At 40.3% G+C, this 18,264-nt stretch overlaps 1 protein-coding gene across 4 annotated transcripts in view; it reads left to right on the top strand.

Annotated features, from left to right (window-relative positions):
- Positions 1-2,228: 2,228 nt before the first annotated feature.
- The window catches only part of prom2 (prominin 2), a 92,857-nt gene continuing 76,821 nt past the window's right edge, over positions 2,229-18,264 (top strand). The window contains exons 1-3 of one of the 4 annotated variants that reach the window (XM_013134284.4): positions 2,229-2,540; positions 2,924-2,995; positions 12,006-12,338. In XM_013134284.4, coding sequence (XP_012989738.2) covers positions 12,098-12,338 — 241 coding nt within the window. In that variant the 5' untranslated portion in view covers positions 2,229-2,540; positions 2,924-2,995; positions 12,006-12,097. Of the gene's footprint in view, positions 2,541-2,663; positions 2,996-12,005; positions 12,339-18,264 lie in introns of those variants that run through there. The other 3 variants (XM_013134286.4, XM_020047036.3, XM_013134283.4) reach the window with 3 other exon arrangements.

The following is an 18,264-nucleotide window of genomic DNA, read 5'->3' as shown; positions in this document are numbered from 1 at the left end:
CAGTGTTTGAAGGAGAAAAAGGTGAATATCCTTGCATGGCCTAGTCAGAGCCTGGACTTTAACCCCATTGAAAATCTGTGGAATGACTTGAAGACAGCAGTCCACAAACGGTCACCATCAAATCTAACTGAACTTGAGCAGTTCTGCAAAGAAGAGTGGACAAATATTGCAACATCTAGATGTGCAAAGTTAGTAGAGACATATCCCAACAGACTAAAGGCTGTAATTAAAGTAAAAGGTGGCTCAACAAAATACTGACACAAGGGGGTGATCCTTTTTCCTACTCAGTGATTGTTTTTTTACTTAATCTTTTTTTTTTCTGACATGTTGGTTCATATCAGATTGCAAAGCAACAAAATGTGATTCTTTTAAATGGGGTGATTCTTTTCTATACCCACTGTAGTTGACAAAAGTATTTTAGCTACATAATTCAGATGTTTTTGTGCCTTTCTTTGGTGTTGGATGGATGAGGACAGAGCAGATTTGTTTTTCTTTATTTGGATAGAATTTACATCATATTAGATAAGTGTCTAACACAAACTATGAGACAGGTATACTTTTAGCTAACCTTGACCAAAAATAACCTTATTATTTTACACCTGTTGTTACTCGAAAAATACATGACGAAAAGATGTTTTGGGGAGTATGCCCAGACCCCCCAAAACAAGGCTTAGCCCCCCATTGATGATTTTCTAGTGACCTCCCTGCATAAGGGCATTGTGTTCAGGCTCTTATTTTATTTAACATTCCCACTCCAATTCCTCACATAATCGCTGAAGGCTGTCTGTTAAATGAATGACTGTGTATGTTGACTATGTTAAATATTTAGTAAAAGTCAAATTATCGATATTAGGGGAATCAAATGTCATTACAGGCTGATAAAACATTTGATACATTTTGAATGACTTCCTATAACCTTGCCCTAAATTCCTTTCTTTTCACTTGTCTGTGTTCCTCTACTCTCTTCCTAAGTATTTTAGTTATGCGTGTCTGAACACCTCATCACAGGCAATGTGCATTTGTAGCTCTATTTCACCACAGCATTCCACACTCGCTGAATCCGAAATGACTAAAATGTATATGTACAGCTGCTTCGTCGACTTATAGAGTATGTTCTTTTAATGGAATGGTCTTTCCCATATGCTTTGATTAAATTAATGGATTACTGTTTATTGAAATTAGTCATTTTAGCATTATAGCTACACATTCTAAGTGTTAAGAAAATAAGCAATAATTAATTTGAGTGTGTAATGGCATGTGTTACCTTTATTATTGTGTTTTTTTGTTTTTGCCATCCTATTAATAGATTAAAAGATGGCATCAGTTGATGGAGTTACAGTAATAATAAAACACAGTGATTAATTTAAAATCGATGACGTAGTGACAAACATGAGGCATGTTATCCTGATGATATCCTGTTGAAGCCAGTATAGTTTCCATTGTAAACCATATTTGTCAGGTCCTGGCCATCTCTATGCTGGTCTGGGGGCCATAGTCATGACCTGGCAGAGGAGAGGCCTCTAGGCATCTCTGCACAGTTTTTTTTTTTTTCCCCAATTAGAGGCAGCTGCACATCGTTGCCTCTAATTGTGAATCCTATTTAGTTCAGCCTTTTGCCATACTGTGTGGATTATTGTTTGTTTTCAGTTGCATCTTAGTTTTTTTTTTGTAAGCCTACGTTAAAGTAATGTCATGCTACTACTCTGCACCTGTGTCATGCCTCCCGCATCGTAACAATATTGCAGTTACTGCGGGCAGCTCTCAAAATATTTCAAAAGAAGAGTGATGTTCGCATTTCCAAACAGGGTCTATTTGACCTTTCTAGGGCTGTAGTTGACATTTCCTGGAAGTGTTCTATTGACCACTTGGGTTTGCTTGATCCTACACAAGGACAAAACCTTCTGTATTGTAGCCTTTCCATGCTATGTGACCAACCCCTACTCCAAGTGTTCGTTTAGCTTCACCCCCCCCTTCCCAGTAGCACCCTTTCCCCCGTGTATCTCTTTCACTCTACCTCCCTCCATCGCTGTCTTTTTCAATTACATTTTAAAGGGGTTTATTGACATAGGAGAAATGTATTTCCATTGCCAAAGCAAGTGGAAATTAAAATAGGATGATAAAAATAATAAATGACAAAAGTGGTAAAAGAAATCGAAAACACATTTCAAAAGGCTAAAGACATTTCTGATGATATATTATGAGCCATTATTAGCAAAGACCCTCCCTTCCTTCTTTCTCCAGTCCCTTCTCCCCTCCCTCAGTGCTAGGATTTCCCAGTCAGGCTGGTGTAGAGGCAGTCATAAACCCAACTAGGTTTCTCAAGAAAGGAACTTACACACTGTTAATCACCTCTGGATACAAGACACACCTTGAAACACATACACACACACTAGTGGAGACCAGGGGCAAAGAGTGGACACAATCATTTATATGTGCTTTGAAGATTGGCGTTCAGGAAGTAGACATAAAAGCATATTTACACACACACACTCAAGGTCTACTGCTTTCTCTCTCTTCCGACTCAGTAGAAGGAACAACAGGTAAATTCCAGTTTTCCGCCCTTGTATTTTCTTCTGTCCTCTCAGATATCATTCTCTTCCCTCCCATGCGCGCTCTCTCTCTCATGCTCTCTCTCACTCACTCGCCTTTTATCTGGCTCACCTACTTTCCTGCACAGTCCAAGGACAAGAAAAGTAGGCTTAAAGTTTGGTAGTCAGCTCCCAGAGATACTTAGGTAATAGTTTTGTATTACTGTAGCTTTACAAGTAGCCTGTTGTAGTTAACTCACCATAGAGACTTTTTTGTTGTAGTTAAGTCAACATAGAGCCAACAGAGTGGTTTTCCACAGCTGAAGCAGTCGTAGTTAGAGTTCTGGACTTTAGGACTGGTTGACGCTGTGTCCTGTCTGTATGTGCTCCAATAGTACTGTGTGTTTACCAAGAAGCCAGGCACCCTGCTCTCTCTGCTCTGGACCTGATTTCAAATACTCTTTCAGGTATTTCAATGACTTTGTTTTTGTATGTTTTTTATGTATTCAGATAACCTTTTTTGGATATACTGGAATGTATTTGATTGAGTGTTTGGGGCATGTATTGAAATGCATATTGTTAGGGGTACTTAAGTTTAAGTAAATGTTTGAATAATGTTTTGAGAATAGTTGTGCATGTACATAGTGCTTTAATTTTAAATAACAAACAATTAAACATTTGCAGGATGTGGACAGATTAACAGAAAAACCACATGGAAAATTACTGTTACTTTTAAGTAACTAAATCACAATTAAAGCTGCAGAGGTCACATTAGGTTGATTGGCAATTAGCAATAAATATTGTATGTGTCAGCTGTAAAAGAGGTCTCACAATTAGTCCTTTGATATTTGAATTTTCAAAGCAACGTGAGGCAACTAACAGATACAAGGTTATGAGATAATTCTTTGTTGATATATCCACCTGTGTTTGCTTGTTCTATGAAACCAAACCGTGCATCCAACCAACTTGTCTTCACTGACGGTGGTGGCTGGCTACAAGGGACATCTTGTTTTTGCTGGGGAACCTTTCTGTTACATTATTGACATCTGAAGTAGGGGCGGCATTCTTAGTGGCATTGTAACGTGCCAGAAAAACTCTGAGTTAGATCTATACTGATCTGGTATCGCTCTAATACAGTAAAGTTCTTGTGCAATACTAGTTTTAGGTGTTTCACAAACTATCCATTGTACCCTGTATAATAAGTGGTTCACTTATTTAATAATGTGGCCGGCTGTGACAATGTCATATTTTTGCACAGTCTTTGGAAAAGTGGGTGTTAGAATGTCAGAAATGTCAAAAGCGTGTGCATACATACAGTGTTTGATACACTGGCGATTTTGCAGGTTTTCCTACTTACAAAGCATGTAGAGGTCTGTAATTTTTATCATAGGTACACTTCAACTGTGAGAGACGGAATCTAAAATCCAGAAAGTCACATTGTATGATTTTTAAATAATTAATTAGCATTTTATTGCATGACATAAGTATTTGATCACCTACAAACCAGTAAGAATTCTGGCTCTTAAAGACCTGTTAATTTTCCACACACTCAATCAAACAGACTCCAACCTCTCCACAATGGCCAAGATCAGAGAGCTGTGTCAGGACATCAGGGATAAAATTGTAGACCTCCACAAGACTGGGATGGGCTACAGGACAATAGGCAAGCAGCATGGTGAGAAGGCAACAACTGTTGGCGCAATTATTAGAAAATGGAAGAAGTTCAAGATGACGGTCAATCTCCCTCGGTCTGGGGCTCCATGCAAGATCTCCGTAAGTGGCTCCGTAAGAAGTGTCTCAAGGTCCTGGAGTGGCCTAGCCTGTCTCTAGACTTGAACCCAATAGAAAATCTTTGGAGGGAGCTGAAAGTCTGTATTGCCCAGCGACAGGCCCGAAACCTGAAGGATCTGGAGAAGGTCTGTATGGAGGAGTGAGCCAAAATCCCTGCTGCAGTGTGTGCAAACCTGCTCAAAAACTACAGGAAACATATGATCTCTGTAAATGCAAACAAAGGTTTCTGCTTTTCTGATGAATCAAATACTTATGTCATGCAGTAAATGCAAATTATTTATTTAAAAATCATACAATGTGATTTTCTGGATTTTTGTTTTAGATTCCATCACTCACAGTTGAAGAATACCTATGATAAAACGTACAGACTTCTACATGCTTTGTAAGAGGGAAAACATGCAAAATCAGCAGTGTATCAAATACTTGTTCTCCCCACTGTACTTCTTGTTTACTGATAGCTTGGTGAGCTTGGCAGTGTTTCAAGATTTTCTTCATCTTCATGGAGAACGGAGCGAAGCAAGTAGATTTCCACCTTGTGATAGTGGCTGGGTGCAGACAATCGTGTGCTTCACAGAAATCTTGAGGAAATGATGGCTTTAGGTGGGAGACAATGTTGAAGGCTTCAGAAATGGTTTGGTGAGGTTCTCATTTAATGGTGAGCTATATGTAACATAACGATTGTACTCTGTAAAGTGAACATCATCGAGATCAGTGGAACTTTACATATTTATTTTATTTAACCAGGAAAGGATAATTGAGATTAGAAATGTATTTTTCAAGAGTGTCCTGGCAAAATAGGCAGTAGCAAGTAATTATTTCAAAATTACAGACATAAAATTAATGAGTTATCTAATAAAAAACATAGAAAAAAAATCAAAATCATAACAGCTAATTAAAAACATTTACAGGTCAAGGAATCTGCCTCAGAGCCCTTCATCAATTATTTAAAAACACCAAGAAGAACAAGTTCTTCCAATTTAAATCTAGATTGTATGGCGCTCCAAGCCTTTGGAGCAGAGTACATGAAAACCCTTTTTCCAAATGTAGTTTGGTCATTTGAGACTGTTAAATAACAAAGAGAGTACCCATCACATTTCTGAAGAATAAAAATGCACAAATAAGATGTTATGAAACACAGAAGACTTTGTAAATAGAAGTAAACCAGTGACTGAGCCTATGGGTCATTAGAAAAAGACAGCCAACCCCAGCATAAAAGATGCGCTTGCACATAAGGTCTTTGCAGTTTAAAATAAATCAAAATTTTCCATGGTAAAGGCTCTCATCTGATCTTAAACACTTTTAAAATATCATTTTTTAAATATCACCAAACCTTCCTCCTCATGGTCAACATACTCATCAGAGGATGAGTAGTCTTCACACTGAGCAATAAAAGCAACCATGTTACCATCTTCATCAGTGACCACAGTGTTCCCTTTCACTTTAGGTTTGCAGGGACAGTGGTGGTAGGGGTGGTTAAAACATGTACGCACTGGAGGACCTGTGATCAATCCCCATGTCATCCATTCCCATTTTCTCTCTCCTCTTAGTCTTTCTCCTACAATATTTCAAACATATCTCAAAAAAAATATATATATAATATGCTCAATACACAAGCATTCAAGTGATCCAGGATGTTTCTATGTGTACTGGCGATGCACTCTCTAGTATGACAGACACATTTACATGCCAGCATACCAATGTGAAAAGACTAGGAAGTGCTCTCATTGCCATGATTGATTTCATTTGGCAACCTGAACCAAAGATCAGGAGTAAAATCTAGGGAAGTTGATGTCCCAACATCAAACTCAAAGAATGTGGACAGACTTAGTCCTGATAAAAATAAAAATATCAAACATTCTAAAATGTCCAAAACTCTCATTGAAGTTTCAAAAGTTCACTTGGTGTGCTGCAGTAGCTACATTTAATTTACTTGATTAACAATGGTTTTATAGGCATTCCCTCTCACCCAACCCTCACAATATGTTTCAGTATGTTTTGTGTCTTAGTAAGACCTAAACTAGTAAAAACTTAGACCCAATCATCATACCACAGCGTTATCAGGAAGAAGGCCTTGAAACTGGCACATTCCAAACTTTTGCAACCTATATACTATAGGAGCATACTGCTTGGACTACAACAAAAGCATCAACCAAACTTAGTCTAATGAATATTGTAACTTCAACAAATAATAATCAAATAAATATTAGTGATATACACTCACCTAAAGGATTATTAGGAACACCTGTTCAATTTCTCATTAATGCAATTATGTAATCAACCAATCACATGGCAGTTGCTTCAATGCATTTAGGGGTGTGGTCCTGGTCAAGACAATCTCCTGAACTCCAAACTGAATGTCAGAATGGGAAAGAAAGGTGATTTAAGCAATTTTGAGCGTGGCATGGTTGTTGGTGCCAGACGGGCCGGTCTGAGTATTTCACAATCTGCTCAGTTACTGGGATTTTCACGCACAACCATTTCTAGGGTTTACAAAGAATGGTGTGAAAAGGGAAAAACATCCAGTATGCGGCAGTCCTGTGGGTGAAAATGCCTTGTTAATGCTAGAGGTCAGAGGAGAATGGGCCGACTGATTCAAACTGATAGAATAGCAACTTTGACTGAAATAACCACTTGTTACAACCGAGGTATGCAGCAAAGCATTTGTGAAGCCACAACACGCAAAACCTTGAGGCAGACGGGCTACAACAGCAGAAGACCCCATCGGGGACCACTCATCTCCACTACAAATAGGAAAAGAGGCTACAATTTGCAGGAGCTCACCAAAATTGGACAGTTGAGTCTCGATTTCTGTTGAGATATTCAGATGGTAGAGTTAGAATTTGGCGTAAACAGAATGAGGGCATTGTTTAAATGCACAGCCTACCTGAGCATTGTTTCTGACCATGTCCATCCCTTTATGACCACCATGTACCCATCCTCTGATGGCTACTTCCAGCAGGATAATGCACCATGTCACAAAGCTCGAATAATTTCATATTGGTTTCTTGAACATGACAATGAGTTCACTGTATTGAAATGGCCCCCACAGTCACCAGATCTCAACCCAATAGAGCATCTTTGGGATGTGGTGGAACGGGAGCTTTGTGCCCTGGATGTGCATCCCACAAATCTCCATCAACTGCAAGATGCTATCCTATCAATATGGGCCAACATTTCTAAAGAATGCTTTCAGCACCTTGTTGAATCAATGCCATGTAGAATTAAGGCAGTTCTGAAGGCGAAAGGGGGTCAAACACAGTATTAGTGTGGTGTTCCTAATAATCCTTTCGGTGATTGTATACAGTGGATATAAAATGTCTACACACCCCTGTTAAAATGCCAGGTTCTTATGATGTAAAAGAATGAGACAAAGATAAATCATGTCAGAACTTTTTCCACCTTTAATGTGACCTATAACTTGAACAATTCAATTGAAAAACAAACTGAAATCAATTTTTTAAAATAATAACCTCACAATAACCTGGTTGCATAAGTGTGCACACCCTTACCAGACCATAACACATTTTCCCATGTGCTTTTGGGGGACTTGATGTTTGTTTTTGCAAACTTCAGATGGGCTTGGATATTTGTCTTTGTAAGAAAAGGCTTCCGTCTTGCCACCCTACCCCATTCATATGAAGAATAAGGGAGATTTTTGTCACGTGTCACACAGCCAGTAAATTGCCAGTAATTCCAGCAGTTTCTTTAATGTTGCTGTAGGCCTCTTGGAAGCCTCCCTGACCAGTTTTCTTCTCGTCTTTTCATAAATTTTGGAGGGACATCCAGTTCTTGGTAATGTCTCTGTTGTGCCATATTTTCTTCACTTGATGATGACTGTCTTCACTGTGTTCCATGGTATATCTAATGCTTTGGAAATTATTTTGTACTCTTGTCCTGACTGATATCTTTCCACAATGAGATCCCTCTGATGCTTTGGAAGTTTGAATGTGATTGGTTAATTCTGAACACAGCTACATCCCCAGTTATAAGAGAGTGTGCACACTTATGCAACCGGGTTATTGTAAGGTTTTTATTTTTCATTTTTCCCCCTCGAAGATTTCAGTTTGTTTTTCAATTGAATTGTTCACATTATAGGTTACATTAAAAGTGGAAATGTGTCTGACATTATTTATCTTTGTCTCATTCTTTTACATCACAAAAACCTGGCATTTTCACAGGGGTGTGTAGACCTTTTATATCCACTGTACCTATATTCTTGTTACATTACTTGCTGATCAGATTTTGCTTGGAGGGAAATGTGGTTTGTCCAGGTACCACACACTGCACTTGGTGATGACGTAAATGTAAAATGTAGTTCTGTAAGATAGCCTAATTAGCTTTCCGTAAATTTTTGCCTAAATCTAGGCAAAGATATTGATAAAGGTCACCTTGTATTATACATATTTACACATCAAATTGGAAAAGTTGTGTAAGCCTACATGAAACACAAACCTTATTTGAAGTGGATCCAATAATCCCCTATGGGAAAAAATGTATGGTGAAAGAGATGCTTTTCCAGATGTGCTGCAAGGTTTTGTGGGTATTATGACAATATGATACTATTTCAGTTTCTATTATTTATTGGATTCATTTCAAAAGAAAATCACATACGCTATCAATGTTAAGTACAAAAAATACAAAAAAATTATAATTCTACATCAAATAATTTCTTTTTGAAACGCGACTGGAATGCCCATGACAACATACGATAGCAGTGTTAAGTTAACAATAACCACGGATAAACACAGACATTCTGTACATAACCTTGGACAATGAAACTGGACGAGTACATTTGTCCAAAGTAATGTACATAACAAAGATGTCTCCCACTTATCCCACAGAGTATAGGCAAACAACAACATAAGAAAACATTTACTAGTAGACATTACTGTTTGCCTTTATATTCACATGCTTTATTATTTCATTTTGGCTTTTTCATAGTTATGTTGGTACTAGTCTCGCAAGTCCACACCTTCAATCTCATCTGGGCTCCTTGGAGGTCTGGAAACTTACCTATTAAAAAAAGTTGCAGCTGATTGTCAGCGGCAACATTTCTATTGGATGTAGGTTTTCACAGGCTTGTTGAAGGCGGGCTTAGGGTGGTTTCACAATTTCTTCGAACTGGATAGAACACATTTCCTTAAAGTTTTTAGTTCCTACCTAGGTTGCAACACACCAGAAAAAAAGAAAAGATGGGGAGAAAACGTAATTCTGTTTTGGAAGAACTATGCTCTATTCATAAGATCGAGTCAATAAAACCATTACTTCTCTGCTTAAATGCTGTTCTGAAAAAAAGGGATATTTTGGCATGCCTTCCTTCAGGCTATGGTAAAAGTTTAATTTATCAAGCATGGCTGACATTCTGTGATTTTGTGAAACTGAAAGCAGACATCAATGCAGATCAATGCAGACATCCCAACTAGCAAAAACTTATTTCAGGAATGTGGCTTCTGCGCACCATCCCTCCCGGGTACTATTTGTTGACAAGGTAGTCCCAATCGGTCCCAAAAACGGGCATAATAGCCTACTATATACTAAATAGTACGTACTTCACCATCACCCATAGTTTGCGGTGTGCGAATTGAGATTCAGCCCTTAACTCTCTCTCGCTTGCTCAAAAAAATCTGGGATATTGTGTATAACTTGCAGGCGTCAGGGAGCCACTATTACAATGTGGGAGACTCACAAAAATTCTGGGAGAGTTGGGATGTCTGTCAATAATACTCACAGTATTATTGTATGTTAACCCAATGGGGGTACATGGACTGCAGCCCCGGGCCCCGACCACTATAGGGCCCCGAGAGTGGATGGCAGAATGAGAATTTTCATTGGGATTTTGTGTTGCATTTTAGGTTGAGTTTTGGCCTAAATGTACATCTATACATTAGTTAGATTTTATGTTATTAAAGTAGCTAGGTATGGGCTTTCACTTCTCGCAGGATTTGTTTCAGTTCACTGTACATGTCAATAAAAAAAGACTTGCATCATGTGTCATTAGACCACAAGACAATATGATAGTGGAGTAAATAAGAGAAAGCAATAACAATTGAAAAAGGCTAGAAGTGCTTAGTAAGATACAAAAACGAAACACTTTCTTCAAAAATTATTAGGGAACTTCAAAGACCCTGTTAGAAATAATTAGCATTAGCAGCAAACTCTCTGATGAAGGTAATTGCACTGCAACGCTCCCTGAGGGTGTCTACATCAGCCACTCTTAAAACCTCTCTCCGTTTTATGCCAGCACCAGAACAAACTTTCGCCATGATAATCGCCATTGAATCAAGTGCTTCAATGGACACAGGTGGATCTTTACCTGCGGTAACTCCTTTTATTGAAGAGGAGGTAAAAGATGTCATGATATCCACTGATGCTGCTTGTTGGGGTCCTATTACAGAGTTATTACGTTGTTACTATGTTAGCAAAGGAGTAAAAGCACCACTATTGGGTCAAAATAGAGATGCACCAATATTAGCATCAGAGCAAGTCTACAAAAAACAGAAGAGAAGCTTTAGCAAACCCTTGTTTATGCGTTCAATGCGTAATGGAAAGTTCCAAGAGTGGCTTGTTAACTCTCCACTGGAAATTCTTATTGCTTTGTTTGTAGGCTATTTGGTCAGTAATTAATTTCTTTCTCTCAATCCACTTTTTCCGACTGGAAGCATGCCTGTGCTTGTGTGGAGGAGCATGAATCAAGCCAGCATCTCCGAAATGCAATGCTTCTGTAATTTTTGCTCGGACTCAGGTGGATTGAACTGACTCCACCTGAGTCCAGGTGGAGCAGTGTGAAGATTAGAAGAAATATTGGCAAAAGGTTCTAAAACAAGTGATAACGGTAATACAGTTTTTATCAGAGCGAGGTCTAGCATTCCGTTGATATAACGAGACTCTCGGCTCACCCTACAATGACACCTACCTCGGGATACTCAAGCTTGAGCAAGTTTGATCCATTTCTTGCGAAACACATGAGGAAATATGGAAGCAAGGGAAGAGGGACATTTTCGGATCTATCCAACACCATATACAAGGAATTTATTGCACAAATGGGACAGCGACTAAAAGCTGAAATTATACTTCAAGTGCAGAGCGCTAAATAATTTCCTTTAGGAGTCATTTCTACCCCAGACGTCACATATTGACCAGCTCACATTTGTGATCCATTATGTTTCAGTGGAGGGCCAAGTATTTGCGCGCTTTCAGAAAATTCTACCAATATTTATCTATTGGAAAAAATACTGTTTTATATCGGCAGTCTGCATGTTCTCTTACACAGCTTTCTTAGTAAACAGATCTCTATCTGGTTTCACCCTTATCTTTAACCTCTATCTGTTTGGCCAATACTAAACAGTAGAGTTGTTGTTTGCTGTGTAAGACTTCCTATAGAGACTCATTGTTTTTCTATAAACATTGGACGGTTTTCTGAGGCCTGTTTTCTTGGTAGTGTCTATTCATGAAAAGTGTCTTTTTTTATACTATGGGGTTTCTATTCCGTCATTTCTGTAGTCATATTTGTGGTGTTCCTTAAGGCAAGGTAAGTTACAATGACTCTACATACCTTTACTATATAAAACATGGATTGTGTTTCCTTTTCTCCTTAAGCACTCTTTCAAAAAACCCTACTTTTGTGTTTTCTTTGACTCTTCCTTCCTCATTGTGTTTCACCCCTGGTATCTCTCTTTGTATTTGCAGACCCATTGACAGAGGCAATGCAATGAGGTGATCCATATCTACTTTCTTCAGCCTCATTAGACTGCCCCCCAGCCCTGTCTACACATGCAGTGATGGGAGCATTTAGGAGTGTCTGTGTTCCGGTAGGCTGCGCAGGGGCATTGTTGGCCTGGATCTGGGCTCTGCTCCTGGGGCCCAGCTTGGCCCAGCCCACTGCATCCTGTGCTAAGGGAGACGCTCTCTTGAACCTGACCCAACCAGAGTACCAGTCAATCCCAGGGGCAGACAAAGGCTTCATGTCCGGGGTGGTCCAGTCTTTCCTTCACACCGTGCAGCCCAACCCCTTCCCAAAAGGTCAGTCTAAGGGTGCGTCTGCTGGTTAAATTGTAGTGTACTGCTCTAAAAGAATAGGGTTTCATTGTCCGAAAAAGGAATGTTCACTTTTTTGAATGTAGTATATTGTATGACCTCATACTGACTTAGTCCCGTCTCTGTAACCATAATTTAAATTCAGGCAAATTTACATTGGGGAATTCATACAGAGGCTAATTTACACAGGGGCATTCATAAAGAGCTGCTATAACAGTTATTTCCTGGAAACCTGAAAGTTCATATTTTCCTTTGCTGCAACGCTTTCGAAGGTTTAACATCTGTGCATATTTGCTGATATAATTTGTGATCAGTTAAGCGTATCTATAGATAAAGCATTTGTGCTAACCTGCACCTTTTAATCATTGAAACTGGTAACCTGGCTAGCTAATCAGTCTGTGTCTTTTCTGTGTGGTGAGTCAGGCTAATAATATTTACCTAATCAGTTAATATACACAGTGTTTCTTTCCCATTTCTTTTGAGTAGTGACTGACTCATAATGGTTTACCTAGAAAAAACACAATTGACCTGTTGACAATAATCCACTGTGAACTGAATCTGTTCACTGAAAAATAAGTTGTTGATTCATTGCTAGTTATAGACAATAAGAAAACCACAGAGGATAATGTGCTAGATCAAGGTTTATTGGTTAGGGCTGCTCCAATTATCTCTGGAGTTCTAATGCATTAATTCTGGGGTTGTCCCTTAAGTCTGGAAAACCACTCATGTTCTCCCACTGCATAAGTGGGAGATAGTACGTACTTCACCATCACCCATAGTTTGCGGTGTGCGAAGTATCCTTGAAACCTATCACCCTAAAGCCCTAGATGAGAAATTAAGCTGTGTTGCTCTGTTTGCTGATGAAGCGAAGGTGTTTGATACAGTAGATCATTAAATCTTATTGATAAAGCTTTTCTACTTGGGCCTAGCCAAGGACACTGGCCACTGGTTTGAAATTTACCTTAGTGACAGAACACAGGCTGCTGTAGCTGATAGAATTAAATCTACATTTCTTGTAGTCTACCAATTAGTTCCAAAGTGTTCGATTTTGGGTCCTGTTCACTCTACATATTAATGATATCCAAAACTCTTTTATGCATTTCATTTTTATGCTGACACACAGAGGTATACACTACTGCTCCCTCTCTTGAACAAGCTGTTGCACAGCTAGTCTGTTGGGCTTCTAGGCAAAGTTCTTCTTCTATCCAGTGTCTGTGTTCTTCTGTTCATCGTAATCTTTTCTTCTTATTAGCCAGTCTGAGATATGGCTTATTGTTTGCAACTCTGCCTAGAAGGTGTTGTTCCAGAGTTGCTTGTTCACTGTTGACGTTGAGACTGGTGTTTTGCGGGTAGATTACTGGCATATAAGATTTGCCTATAGATACGGTAACCAGATGATTTGCCCGGGACTGTCCTGGTTTCAAGCTTGGTGTCCCAGGTCCTGACAAATATCTGTAAAATACATAAATGTCCCAGTTTCTGACATTCACTACCAAATTGTCCCGGTTTTCACCACAATAATAATAATAATACTGTAATGTTTCCACATATGAGTCGGAGCCAAACAAACAATTGCGTAGCAAAGCAACAATTCTCATCAAAGCTCAAAGCGCCCCCGCTCCATCAACCACAAGCACGCATGATGACCAACATGCGTGCATAAGGGCATAAATGTGTGCGTGCATTCACGTGTGGTTACACAAGGGTCCCGGTTTGAAAATATGGTCACCCTATCTATATAGGTGACTTGAATAAGTTATCAAAAAACTGAGAGGAGTTCAGTAAAATAAGCTGAGAACATTCAGAGAGAGATGATAGGATGTGTGTGTGTGATTTAGTTACTCTTTCCCTCCTAAAATATAAACAGTGACTTGTAATACCTTTGTTGAATTGATAATTGGTGACTTGTAAACAATATCCTTGGTATTTTGTTCGTGAATAATTATTTAGCATAATACATTTGTAGATTTAAATTTTATATTTAAATTTGATGAATTAGCCCACACAATAAGCTGAATCTCCTATTGAAAAACGGTAATGTGTGATAAGTAACCTATATAATTTGTATTATGTTTCAATAATAGCCTAAATATTTTTTGGAATGGTCATGTTCATTCAAATTCAAGGTCTGATCATTCATCTGGGAGTATCGCGCATTCATCCATTGACGTCATGCATTTAGTGAGGGGTAATTAGACCATTTAGGTACCAACGCTAAGTGGTGTGGGCTGTTGGCGGATTAATATATGCCTATTTAGGAAAAGTCATGGAAGGAGGAGGGTGTAGCTTTCAAAATGGCAGTTTTATTTTAATTACAAACTCAAACGCAAATTGGCGTAGGCATCGATTTACCGGTCAATCTACGTTCCTACTCTCACCTATGGTCATGAGCTTTGGGTCATGACCGAAAGGACAAGATCCCGGATACAGGCGGCCGAAATGAGCTTTCTCCGCAGGGTGGCTGGGCGATCCCTTAGGGTGAGAAGCTCGGTCACCCGGGAGGAGCTCAGAGAGGTGCTGTAGAGCCGCTGCTCCTCCACATCGAGAGGGGTCAGCGGAGGTGGCTTGGGCACCTGTTTCGGATGCCTCCGGAGCGCCTTCCTGGGAAGGTGTTCCGGTCCCGTCCCACCCCGGGGAAGACCTAGGACACGCTGGAGGGACTATGTCTCCTGGCTGGCCTGGGAACACCTCGGTGTCCCCCCGGAAGAGCTGGAGGAAGTGTCTGGGGAGAGGGAAGTCTGGGCATCTCTGCTTAGACTGCTGCCCCCTCGACCCGGCCCCGGATGAAGCGGAAGAAGATGTATGTATGTATATGCATTTGGTGGTTCTAGTGTTAATGAAGCTGCCAGTTTCAAGTTTTTCAAATGTACCAAAGAACGTAGCGTCATCCTGCACAATGAAATTCTTGTGACATGGCACCTGATATCTACATAATAAGAATTAAGAAAAATATATAAAGCCAAGTATATGGCAAAAAAATAAAGTGATAATATACATAACGCTGTAAAACAAGCAGCAATTTAAGAAGAATACTGAAAAAATTGCAGCAAATGGGTAGTAGTGTTAAATATTATAGATATGGCAATTATGGCAACTTAGGAGGAGTATGATTGGGAAAATGCACAGTATTTTGAATAATATAGATGAATATGAGTGTAATATGCTTACGATTGGCACATGAGAGGGAACTTGTACATTGAAAGTACCTGAAAATACATGAAAGCATGTGTGAGTTGAGAACCTGAGAGGCATCTGTTTCTCAAACTAAACACTCTAATGAATTTGTCCTCTTGCTCAGTTGTGCACTGGGGCCTCCCACTTCTCTTTCTATTCTGGTTAGAGACAGTTTGCACTGTTCTGTAAAGGGAGTAGTACACAACGTTGTACAAGATCTTTAGTTTCTTGACAATTTCTCGCATTGTATAGCCTTCATTTCTCAGAACAAGAATAGAAAGACATTTCTTTGTTTCTGGCCATTTTGAACCTACAATTTAACCCGCAATTGCTGATGCTCTAGATACTGAACTTGTCTAAAGACTGACAGTTGTATTACTTATATAATCAGGACAACATTTTTCAGTTGTGCTATCATAATTGCAAGGGTTTTATATTGATCACATAGCCTTTTAAAATAATTAGCAAACACAACGTGCCATTGGAACACAGGACTGATTTTTGATGATAATGTGCCTCTATGTAGATATTCCATAAACAATCTACCGTTTCTAGCTAAAATAGTCATTTACAACGTTAACAATGTCTATACTGTATTTCTGATAAATACAAAAAAGTTTGGACACTCTAAAATGTGAAGAAAAACAGAATTAAATTATTTAAACCCTATATTCAATAGAAAATAGTACAAAGACAACATATCAAATGTTGAAACTGAGAAATGTTATTGTTTCTTGAGAAGTCTGTCTATTTTGAATTTGAAAGTTCCGTGTCGAGAACCAGACTTTGTCGCTAAGATGGTACATTGGCGTCTCCCCGCGGTGGCGGTCGGCTTGGTGTTTGTGACGGCCTGCGGCACGCTGGAGGCACAAATGGGCTGTGTTTCAAATCTCATCCGCGTGCCGGAACAATTGGTCCACTGCGGGGGCCTCGGTCTGGCAAAGGGGCCATATTCTGGTACATAGACCACCCCCCCGGCCTGCCTTGGCATTTAGACCACAGGAACCTGCCCACCTACTGGTTCACATGCTCCACCTGCCCATTGGCCTCGGGATGGAACCCAGAGTTAAGACTGACCATGACCCCCAACCTTTACATGAACGCTCTCCACACACTAGAGGTGAACTGGGGGCCCCGGTCAGAAACAATGTCCTCCGGGATGCCATAGGTCCGGAAGAGATGGGTAAAGAGGGCCTCTGCAGTTTGCAGGGCCGTGGCAATACCGGGGAGAGGTAGGAAGCAGCAAGCCTTTGAGAACCGGTCCACAACGACCAAGATCGCAGTATTGCCCCCAGAGGGGGGAAGATCGGTAACAAAGTCGATGGATAGATGCGACCAAGGCCGTTGTGGGACCAGAAGAGGCATTCATTTCCCTGCAGGAAGATGCCTTGGTGCTCTACTCTGGGCAAACACCGAGCAGGAGGATACGTAAACCCTCATGTTCTTGGCCAAGGTTGGCCACCAGTACCTGCCCTCCATGCAGCTGATCATGCGGCCAATGCCAGGATGACCGGAGGAGGGGGTGGTATGCGCCCAGCATGCGCCCAGTAGCCTGCTGTCTTATGCTTGTCTCCCTCTCGGATATGCACGAGATTGTAAGCATTCCGGAGATCCAATTTAGTAAAGAAGTGCACGCCATGCATAGATTCCACCACTGAGGAAATGAGAGGGAGTGGGTAGGTGTAACATATGGTGATTTGACTGAGTGCACGGTATTCTATGCATGGGCGCAGGCATCCCTCCTTCTTTATGAAAAAATACTTGTGGATGCAAGCGAAGAGGAGGGACGTATGTACTTCTGATTCAGGGATTCCGAGACGTATGTTTCCATAGCCTGTGTCTCCGCATTTGACGGGGTACACATAACCCCTGGGCAATACGGATCCCGGTAGGAGGTTGATGGCACAATCCCAGGGCCGATGGGGTGGTCATTTGGTGGCCTTTGATTTTGAGAAGGCATGCAACAGGTCAGAATATTCAATTGGAATGGGAATGTTGGAGGCACTGTTAGGACTTACCACTGTGGTGGCACTCAGCGAAACCGGGACACACCTTCCCAGACACTCATGCAACCCCCCCTCGATGGACCTACCGGGCCAAGACACAGAAGGGTTATGCACAGACAACCAGGGAAGCCCTAACACAACGTGACAGGAGGGGGTGTCTATGACGTAGAAGGAGATCTGTTCGGTGTGGGTGTGTTGAGTTGTCATGGAAACCGGAATAGTGGCCTGACGCACGAAACACGTCCCTAAAGGCCTGCTGTCCAAAGCTTGGATGGGCAATGGCTGTTTCAGTGTGGTCATTGGAATGCATAATGTGGGTGCCAATATCCTATGTATGAAATTACCCGCTGCCCCCAAATCTATGAGAGCCTTTAAGGACAATTATTATTTCTAACCTTGTCTATGACTATTTACAATTCATTTTGCTATTATTTCCTATTCCAATTAAATTCATGTATGTTTTATGGAAAAGGACTGCTAGTGTATATACATATACAGTGGGGAGAAGAAGTATTTGATACACTGCCGATTTTGCAGGTTTTCCTACTTACAAAGCATGTAGAGGTCTGTCATTTTTATCATAGGTACACTTCAACTGTGAGAGACAGAATCTAAAACAAAAATCCAGAAAATCACATTTTTCTGAAAAGAACAGGGATAGCATGGTCCTTAAACCAGGTACTGGTAGCTTTGGCACTGTGTGCTGGTGCCAAGTCCTGTTGGAAAATGAA

This window comes from Esox lucius, chromosome 6 (assembly GCF_011004845.1).
Source record: "Esox lucius isolate fEsoLuc1 chromosome 6, fEsoLuc1.pri, whole genome shotgun sequence".
NCBI classification, from domain to species: Eukaryota; Metazoa; Chordata; class Actinopteri; order Esociformes; family Esocidae; genus Esox; species Esox lucius.
The sequence above is the reverse complement of the archived record's forward strand: the minus strand, read 5'-3'. Positions and strand labels throughout refer to the sequence as shown.